The following is a 10,827-nucleotide window of genomic DNA, read 5'->3' on the forward strand; positions in this document are numbered from 1 at the left end:
TGCTATTTTATGTTAATAGAGTCGTATAAGAAGGATGTGGAATGACACTGTGAGAAAACAATCTGAATCTTCTTTTATCTCAGGTGACATCAATAGCACTTCAACACTTAATCAAGGTCAGTTATTAGGAAAATTTGAGTTTACAATATAAATTTTGTACCTTCTGCCACTTTACAATAACTCTAGAGAAAATGGGGAATTTTTCTCTCAGATGGGTTTATATCACAGCTCCTAAACCTGTTGAGTAAATTTTTATCCTTTATTAAAGTATGTATAAATTTATTAATTTAATAATGCAACAAGTATAATTTTAAATTCTACCTTAAGAGTAAGGCTAGAAAAAGTAATTCCTGAAAATATACTTTGTCACTGATTAAAATATTTACTTGGTGAGTACAAATTTATCCTTCTAACTGAGACATTTATGAAAGTTTTTATCTTAAAACAATACAATTATAATAACTACTCTTCACATTAAACAGTGCCAGTTTTGTAGTGAAAATTCTTATTTGGAAAATTGATAATTTAACATTTTTTTCAAAAAATAAAAAATGCCAAATACATTTAAAGTAAATCTTCGTAAATAAATAATTAAAATACATGAGAATTTACAAAGTACTTTACCCTGAATTACTATTTTTGTGTGTCTACAATTACAACTTTAAATTTATCATATTATCAATATAATTGTTACTTACAATAAGTTGACAAATAAAATATTTTAGTAAGATAAGGACACAATTCCATGTACACACACGTATTTCTGAATGGAAGCTTAGTAAATTTCAATTTGGTATGAAAAAAACATGTTATTGTATATAATCCGTGGAAAGGTAATTTATCCAGGTAATATCAGCTTTGTTGTACTGATTGGTAATATAACATGTTATATTTTATCTCAATGATATTTTTCATTGTTGACATTGTTTTGATGAGAGTTGGTTTAAAATGAGAAAAGAGGTATGTGTGATATCAAAACCAAATTGAATTTTAAAATATTTTAGTCACATTACATTAGCTATGCAAAGCATATTTGATAAGTATTGAAAGGTTTGTAAGTTTTCAATTACAATAAGTAAAATATGTGTTTATTTCATTGCTCTAATGTTTTACCTAATTTTGCTAAGATAACTATCAAAAGGGAAATGATCAATGATTCATTTTTGAATCCTGGCAGATAAAATTCTCATTACATAAAATTTGTGAATGGTCTAATAATTCATTATACCCAGCCTTTTTCTTCCCTAGCATGTGTGCTCTTGCATTTACTAAGAGAAGCTCTGTGCAATGTGTCGTACTTTTTATCTGTTTGAAGTTGTTTTCCTCCTCCTTGTATCAAAGTTGGTATTAACACAGATGTTTTCATGAGGGATAATCCTACACCTGTAAATTCTGGAAGTTTGAGATTCCCTCTTCTGGGCCTCAGTGATTCGGTTTTTAATATTAAGCAGTAACATCTTGAAACATAATGTTGATCTCTGTGCATTTAATTGCCATTTTTGTTTAACAGTGATTTTGTATAAATTAGTAAATGTCATCCTCAGCAGGTGTTTACTTGGGGGACATAGAAGGCACCTGTGAATTACTGAAATTTAACTTCCCTCTACCCTTTCTCCTTCAAATTAGTAGTTCAAATACAGTCAGAGAATTTCAGCAGATTTTCCGTTGCCAAGTTATCCACTACCCTTGATGAATGCAAAAAGTACTGTACTGCAACTGTAACACTAAAATAAGAAAACTGATGTGTTCTTTTCTTTTTTCTTTTCTGTTTTTTCTTTTTCTTTTTCTTTCCTTTTTTGCTTTAGGAATGACTGGCAATTACCTACTAACAAACCCTCTTCTTCGACCCCACGGCACTAACAACCCCTATAACACATTGCTCGCTGAAACAGTTGTATGTAATGCCCCTTCAGCTCCTGTATTTAACTCACCAGGTGTGCTTATACTTACAAATAAAACTACCTTTTCTTTGCTGCTAAACAGAGCTCTGATCTTTGCCCTTTTTCTAGAATATTGAAGTGCCATATGTTGATTATTATAGCCTTAATTTCTCAATTAAAAAAGAATGGTATTGACCATGCCAGGCTTCTAAAACTGCACTATATTATAGTAAAAATTTAGTCATTATAGTATTTACCAATAATTATCCATGTTTTTGACACAGGTGGCATAAATCTTAATATATTATTACAGGACTGACATCACATGGTCCGAGAGCCCATCTTCAAGATTTATATCATTTAGAGGTATCCTATCTATGTAATATACTGTTCAGTTGACTCTAAAGTTTGCCGACGGAATTTGCTTTAGGAATGAATTAGCTACTAAAGATCATTTGGATGCCTAGGTATAGAAAACTACACCCAGCATTATCAATGTAACCAAACTATAGTATAGTGCAGCTTTATGATAGTTTTTCTTTTTTCTTAAAATAACTTTGGAAATAAAGTTAATATTAGTCAGTTTATACCTATAGTTCGTTTTTTTTTAATTGGGGGAGGGAGAGAGATTGTCACTAACCCATCCTGTATTACTATGTTTTCTAATGGCTTATTTTTATAAAAGCATATATATTTAACAGAATTTTCAAGTTTTTTGTAAAAATTATCGCATAATTACTGCTAGTATGTAATACTTCATTTGTGATTGATAATTGCCACTAAATTTAACACAGAACTCCGTTTCTGTTTTTATCCTTAAAATTCTTTTTTTAACGTAACTGTAGCTTCTCTTTTCATTCTCTTGTTTTTCTTACTTTCCTTATGCTTTCCTCTAGCAACCTACAGAGAGACAAGTATGGGAGTAAAACTTAACTTTGCCTATCAAATGTAAATTTTTTCAGCATGATTTTTAACCAGCACAATTAAAACATAACTAGCAGTCATGAAGTAGACTCAGCGGGCAAGTGGTTCACAATTTGCAACTAAAATATTACCAAATTCAAACAGTACATCCATCTGTACTGCCTCTTGTCAGTAATAGAGGTCTGTAGCAAATGCTGTCCATACTTAAGTATACACAATGCTGAAATAATTTGCTCTTTAAAGCCTGAGGTACTGTCAACAAGAATGCTTAATAATTGACTTATCATTTCTGCATTCCCACAGTAATCTTGCTACAGGCTGTGGAAAGTCTTCAAGTGAATTACCTGAACTTGGCAGAAAAAGTTGCCTCTTCAAAACCAGTCAAAGATGTGCTTAAATCTGCAGTATATCATAGAAAACACCTTCTGGATTATCCAGTACATATTTTTATATTTATTAAGCAATAATAAAAAGGAAAAAAAAAAGGACAAGGTCAAACCTATACAGAGGAAACCATTGCTGGCTAGTGATCCATGTGTCACCTTGAAACACCAAGTGTTTTCTATTGGTGGATCTTACAAACATAAGATATGGTGCATAAGTAAATTTAGAGAGCTAGAGAATTGTGTCACCAAAGCTAAAGGAAGCCTTACAAATAACTGTCAGAACTTCGTTTTATTATACATGGAGCATGGTATTAATTGAATTGCCAGTCTTTCAAATGTAGAAGTTGGATCAGAGTTTTTAAAATAACATGAGTGACCAACAAATATAATCCCCCCATTTTCTCATTTTCTACTAATGATAATTTATCAAACAATTATCATATATTTATTGGTCATGAAATTGAGTTTTCTAGGATAATCTGCAGCTTTAAGAGTGGAGTGAGGACTAAAAAGGGAAATTTTCTACTTTTTTCAAGAATTAAATTTTTTTTTCCTAAACTCCTCCAAGCCTTGCATACAATGCAGCAGCCTCACAGTGGTCAGTTTCATTTCAATTTCAATAACATCATTTCATTCTTTTTTTTTTTTTTCCAGACCTATCTGTAGACAAGTGATTTTCTTTTCTCTAGGATTTTGAGAATGAATAACCTAACTTTCCATGGTGCAGACCATTTAATTTTCTCTTAATTTTTCTCTTTCATTTGCCTGAAAAGCACTGTGACGTCTTAGTTTACATGTTTATGTGTCTGTAGGAAATACAACTCTGATTCAAAGAGAGCATGTTGCCATACTTTTTTTTTCTTCCTAAATCTCTTTTCATATCTCCAGCAGACTTATCCAATCTTCCATTCGTTTAGAGATAAAAATATATTAGCCAAGGCTGACACCCTTTTCCCATTCCATAGTTAATATTTATTCTTGGTTTAATTTCTGTGACCCATACTTAAGAATCTCTAACATTTCTGCATTTAACCTCCATGCCCATGGTGCCTGTGGGCCAGTCTCCTACAGTAGACTGCTGGTTCATTCGGTGCTGTCACTGTGACTGATGCAGACTGCAGGGCTGCAGGCAAACACTCTGACCATAAGGAGCCTGGGGCCATTCCTATTTGACTATTAGTACCGAAAAAAACACCAAAACGATAAGAACTATTAAATGAAAAAGTAAAAGGCTGCTATTGCTGGTAATCTAATTTGTTGAACCCTTGCTCTGACTAAGTTGCTGAGAAGCTTAGAAATTCTTCATCATGTTACAATAAATCATTTTACTTTCTTTTATATATCAGCTACTCTTAGGCCAGATAGCCTGAGCAGACAGACATGATGTGAGTTGTCCAAAGTGAGTCATTCCACCTGCTGTCTATCGTGTTGTTGGATGGTGCTTGTGGGCCCCTGGTCCAGTCAGTATGAGAGATGGCTGTCTTTGTTGAACATAAATTCTTTGTATCTGTCCATTTTTTCATTCTTTTTTTTATTTCATCTCCAGAAAAAGGAAATGTTAGATGTTGTTTAAAAAGTTGCTTGCCACTTACGTGGGTTTATGTTGTACATTTGCCTTTGGTTTTTGTATGTGACTTACCCTTTTTAATTTAGTGTTGTTTAGGACAAATTCTGTTAATTTTATTTTTATAAATCATAGTCTTGTACTTTAAAATGTAATTGTCAGTATTGAATTGCTTTGCATTAACTATGCAAGGGCATGGAGTGAAGTCTTTTTTTGTAAGTGCTAGAGATTTGACCCAAAATCAATTAACTGCTGTTTCCCCAGAATTGACCAAGTAATATTCGGTATGCCATCTTCCCTCCCTTGGAAGACAGTATTATTCTTTCACACTTTTTCGCATTATCTAAGGGGTTGCAACTGTTTACAGTTGGGAATGCGGGAAAGCCTGGCACTTTGCAAGTGTTAGCTTTCAAATACAACTTTGTCCTGAACGACATTAAAAAGTTTTGTAAAAAAGAATTAATGATTCTTTAGGAAGAAACAGAGGAAGTAATGGACACCCCGTTTTCTGTTTCAGGACATTCACTGAACAATGCCAGGGACACAAGTGCCATGGATACTCTACCGCTAAATGGTAACTTTAACAACAGCTACTCTCTGCGCAAAGGGGACTATAATGACAGCGTGCAAGTCGTGGACTGTGGACTAAGTCTGAATGATACCGCTTTTGAGAAAATGATCATTTCAGAATTAGTGCACAACAACCTACGGGGCAGCAGCAAGGCCCACAACCTCGAGCTCACACTACCAGTCAAACCTGTGATCGGAGGGAGCAGCAGCGAAGATGATGCTATTGTGGCCGACGCATCATCTTTAATGCACGGGGACAACCCAGGGCTGGAGCTCCACCACAAAGAGCTTGAGGCCCCGCTCATTCCTCAGCGGACTCACTCCCTTCTGTACCAACCCCAGAAGAAAGTGAAGCCCGAGGGGACTGACAGCTATGTCTCCCAGCTGACAGCCGAGGCTGAGGACCACTTGCAGTCCCCCAACAGAGACTCTCTTTACACAAGCATGCCCAACCTTAGAGACTCTCCCTACCAGGAGAGCAGCCCCGACATGGAAGAAGACCTGTCTCCCTCCAGGAGGAGTGAGAACGAGGACATTTACTATAAGAGCATGCCAAATCTTGGAGCTGGCCATCAGCTTCAGATGTGCTACCAGATCAGCAGGGGGAACAGTGATGGGTACATAATCCCCATTAACAAAGAAGGGTGCATTCCGGAAGGAGACGTTAGAGAAGGACAAATGCAGCTGGTGACAAGTCTTTAATAGTGCAGCTAAGGAATTCCAAGGGCCCCATGCAAGTATTAATAGAGAAAGAATCCATTGGCCCAATGCAGCTCCCTCACACTCTGCTCAAAGTGACAGTCTGACGACCTGTGGTTCCTCCAGTGTAAAAAAGATGACTGAACCTTGCAGTTCTGTGAATTTTTATAAAACGTACAAAAAACTTTGTATATACAGAGTATACTAAAATGAATTATTTGTTACAAAGAAAAGAGATGCCAACCAGGTATTTTAAGATTCTGCTGCTGTTTAGAGAAATTGTGAAACGAGAAAACAAAACTTTCCAGCCATTTTACTGCAGCAGTTTGCGAACTAAATTTGTAAATATGGCTGCACCATTTTTGTAGGCCTGCATTGTATTATATACAAGACGTAGGCTTTAAAATCCTGTGGGACAAACTTACTGTACCTTACTGTTCCTGACAAGACTTGGAAAAGCAGGAGAGAGATTCTGCATCAGTTTGCAGTTCACTGCAAATCTTTTACATTAAGGCAAAGATTGAAAACATGCTTAACCACTAGCAATCAAGCCACAGGCCTTATTTCGTATGTTTCCTCAACTGTACAATGAACTATTCTCATGAGAAATGGCTAAAGAAATTATATTTTGTTCTATTGCTAGGGTAAAATAAATACATTTGTGTCCAACTGAAATAGAATTGTCATTAAAATAATTTTAAAGAGTTTGAAGAAAATATTGTGAACAGCTCTTGGTTGCACATGTTATGACATGTTTTTTCTTACACTTTGTCATGGTAAGTTCTACCCATTTTTACTTACTTTCCACTGTATACAGTGTTCTGCTTTGACAAGTTAGTTTTATTCTTACATTTAAATTTCTTATTGCCAAAAGAACGTGTTTTATGGGGAGACAACTCTTTGAAGCCAGTTATGCCATGCGTTGCACAAATGTGGTGAAATCGAGAAAAGATTGTGTGCCACTGCTCTGTTTATTCTTGAACAGAGTGCAGAGAGGGCACTGGGCACTTCTCACAAACTTTCTAGTGAACAAAAGGTGCCTATTCTTTTTTAAAATAAAATAAAACATAAATATTACTCTTCCATATTCTTTCTGCCTATATTTAGTAATTAATTTATTTTATGATAAAGTTCTAATGAAATGTAAATTGTTTCAGCAAAATTCTGCTTTTCTTTTCATCCCTTTGTGTAAACCTGTTAATAATGAGCCCATCACTAATATCCAGTGTAAAGTTTAACACGGTTTGATGGTAAATAAATGTGAATTTTTTCAAGTAGTTAACGTGCACTTTTATGTATGATACATAATTGGCTTTAATACACTGGTCCTTTCTCACTCCTCCCCCTTGGATGTATTTAAATCCCTTCATAATATAACTCATGGATATGTGAAAGAATACAGTGAAGTTGCCTGATGGTTTTATATGCTAAAAAGAATATATTTGTATTTTGATTACCCATGCTCAGAATTTGGCAGGTAGGTTTCAACAGGGAAATAAACTGAAAGTTTTTTGTTTGTTGGAATGCACCAGAACTTTTAAGAAAAAACAGTGGAAAAAAGAAAAGTCGAAATTCTACAAATTGAGCTCATTAAAAAAAATGAGTTTTCAGTCGTAGGCAGAAGAAATTCCTAAAACATACTTTTACAGTTTAGGATTATAAGTAATCATAGGTAGCTGTGAATGATGATGTTGTTATCATGGAAAGGTTCAAAAATCATATAATTGAATCTCAACAAATAGATTTTTCCTGTCCACATAGTAAACATTTATACCTAATTCTTCTGCAGCTTAGATTTTCTCTAGTGATCCTATCAAGTTATTTTATGTGGACATACTTAGTCATGCCTGTTGAATTTAAAAAGAGTAATGAGAAAAAATTTTCAAGTATATATTTATATATCTAAATGTGGGTATAGTAAGGTAGACACTATATAATGAAGTACCAATATTTAATAGTAGGGTAACAATGGAGAGTATATTCACATGTAGTTAATACCTAATAAGTTGGAGATTGACTGTAAGAAATTATATGCATATTCAAACATTAATTCTCTGAGAAGGGTATTCATATTTCTTTGGCTAAAATTCTTCAGCCATTTACAAATTTTTATTTGTTACAAGTGGATATTATATAATTAAACAATTTAATTTTCTATTTTATACTCTTCCTTTCAGAGCCTGAAACTACAGTGTTGTGTGATATGTACTTCCCAGTATACAAACTTAAGTAGGGTCAGGTTGGTTTAGTAATAATGAATTAGCCAAAAAAAACCCCCAAACATATATACATATATATATATATAATTCAATTAGAGCTATTCTCTTGAAGCAGTTCTTAACTGGTATGATGTGATCAAGTGCATAGTAACTAAGTGGTTAATGTTCTCTTTAGAAAAAGTAATTTATTATGAGTCTTTATAGTAGAGAATACAGTTTGGAAGCTATTATTCATCTTTGCCACCAAAAGAAAAATTGTTTTTAAAATGGATTTCTTTTTAAAAATGTGTAAGTGTTGCCTTAACTTCCATCTAGGCTTCCTCCTAGTATGAGTTAATTTCTTAAGTTCCACATTATTAATCTACTGACTGATGCATTACTCTACTTATTAGTTCAGTAGGTTCTTTGGGTCTGCCCAGACTTCACATGGATATACAATTTCTACATCCTTGATTGTTTCTCTTTGTGATAGTCACAACTGTGAACTTTTATAAAGTCACATTATTGTACCTCTTCCCAGGGTCAGTTACTCCACTGCTCTGTTAATAATACGGAATGCTTGTTCCCATTTGTTTTAGATGTAGCTTGATACAGGCTAGTCCAGATTGACTTATTTTAAAATATAAGCTTGTGTTTATTCTATTTACAAAAGAGAAGTACAGCTTTTCTGTATATATTCATCTCACAGGCTTTAAGAATCATTTATGTGGAAGGGAATCCATACAAGTCTATATGTTATAAATATGTTGTCAATTGCAACTCATCCACGTTTATTTGAGGGTATTTATATATAATATTTTAACCAGTGTAACAACTGGTTTTAAAGTAATGGGACAATTATTTGACAGAAAATCACCATCACTATTCTCTCCCCAAAGAGAAAAGCATCATGCACAAATTCATTGCCAAATTTCAAAAGAATATTCATGTGCACTTGTTACAATGGTGTTTTTCAGGATGCCTATTTTATGTATTTATTTAAATGAAAAAAGGAAAAAATGTACTTTTCCATCTATTCAACTTTGAACCTCAGGCTTCAAACTGACCTTTATGATGCTCTCATGGGATAGAGTGTTTTGTAAAAAACTTTAACTCACTAAAATTTTATGGCGGTTATAACCTAAGTAGAAAAACTTGAAAAAAATGCATACAAGTTGAATTTTTGTAATAAAAACAGCTCTTCGTATTTTATTGATACTGAAATTTTCTTTAAAGACAGTTATTCATGCAGTGTTTTACAAATAAAACTACCTGTGTTTCAGATATTATTTCTCTTTCCATGAAATTGTTGCATTAAACCTCAAACATCAGTATGAAAAGGTACTGACATGTTGAATGTAGATGAGGATTGCTTCACAGGGTAATAAAATCAGGGTGCTTTTTGGTGAAAATGCTGTATCACATACTTTCTAGTAAGCATCAAATTGATCTTGAGCAGGCCTTATAAATAGCAGACTAGAAAATCTAGAAGCAGAGCTGAAGGAGGAGTGAACGGTACTGGGTTTGGAGATTGATTAATGCCTGCCTTGATTATCATTTGAATGGTATGGAGTGGGAATTTTCTGTTAGGTCACTTCAAGTCTCCAAATGATCATAGAAACCCATCATGTTAGCAAAGTGCACCAAGCAAAAAAACCCCTCAAATGTTCAAGGATATCACATTTTTAATTGATGAGCACTTTGTGCATATTACTGATGCTTTTTTCCAAAAGGTATGGGACTGATGGAAACACCTGGACATTATCAGAGTCCATTTCAAGGCACTATGGTTGCCACGCGTTCAAGGCCAGCGTAACATATCTCTGTCAGAGGGCACTAATAATAAGTTGTAAATGTACCATGTAATTAGGCTAATTAAGTGTACTTTTCAAATATTGGCAACAGACCACCCTTCTTCTCTTCAGCCTTCTGTGGCGCTCTCGTCCCTTCCCTGACAGCATTGCTGTTCATTGAGTGTGCAGTTTCTCGGACATCTTCAGAAGTCAGTTTGATTTTTCAAGCGAATTTTAACTGGTAAAATTTTTCTGAATTAATGTGTTGTGAAATGCTGTTGAGTATACTGGCTTTTAACATTATAGATTATTGTTTGAAATAAGAAATAGTAAAATAGGTAACCCAATACAACTGAGCTCACCAAACTCTTTTCCTGCTATGGAAACAAAAAGGACTGCCCTGTGAATCTTTCACACAGCTCTCTAGTATGTGCTTATGAAACTGTCAGACCAAAATCTTAGAAATGCATAAAATGCATAGTTAGTCTGAAGCAAACAATGTTGTGTGAGAATAAGAGACTAGTAATTACCAATTTTTGAATAGTTTATTGAATATGTCTCCATAAGCATTGTTAAATCATGTCAGAACTGAGCTTTTTAAAAAGCATTTTGGGAGTCACAGCAACATGGCTTTCTTGTTTGATTTTATTAGCAAAAAATGAGTAATCTTTTGATACTCTCTTAGAAAGGCTGACAGCTGTTCTATAGAACACCCAGGAATAATAATGATAGGTATCGGAGATATTGATTAGATGAAAAATTCATTCATTAAATGTTTTTCTGCTGAAATACCAGTCTGAATAAATAGATGGC

The 10,827-nt window shown here is 34.1% G+C and overlaps 1 protein-coding gene across 3 annotated transcripts in view; it reads left to right on the forward strand.

Annotated features, from left to right (window-relative positions):
* ADGRL2 (adhesion G protein-coupled receptor L2) overlaps positions 1 to 6,739 on the forward strand; it is a 486,253-nt gene extending 479,514 nt beyond the window's left edge. For 2 of the 3 annotated variants that reach the window (XM_054566900.1, XM_054566899.1), the window contains 2 exons: positions 20 to 116; positions 5,272 to 6,739. In XM_054566900.1, the coding sequence (XP_054422875.1) occupies positions 20 to 116; positions 5,272 to 6,026 (852 nt within the window). In that variant the 3' untranslated portion in view covers positions 6,027 to 6,739. Of the gene's footprint in view, positions 1 to 19; positions 117 to 1,805; positions 1,935 to 5,271 lie in introns of all 3 variants that reach the window. The other variant, XM_054566901.1, reaches the window with a different exon arrangement.
* The last annotated feature ends 4,088 nt before the right edge of the window (positions 6,740 to 10,827 follow it).

Source organism: Pteronotus mesoamericanus, unplaced genomic scaffold (assembly GCF_021234165.1).
Source record: "Pteronotus mesoamericanus isolate MK-2021 breed Mesoamerican mustached bat unplaced genomic scaffold, CSHL_Meso_final contig_181, whole genome shotgun sequence".
Classification (NCBI taxonomy): Eukaryota; Metazoa; Chordata; class Mammalia; order Chiroptera; family Mormoopidae; genus Pteronotus; species Pteronotus mesoamericanus.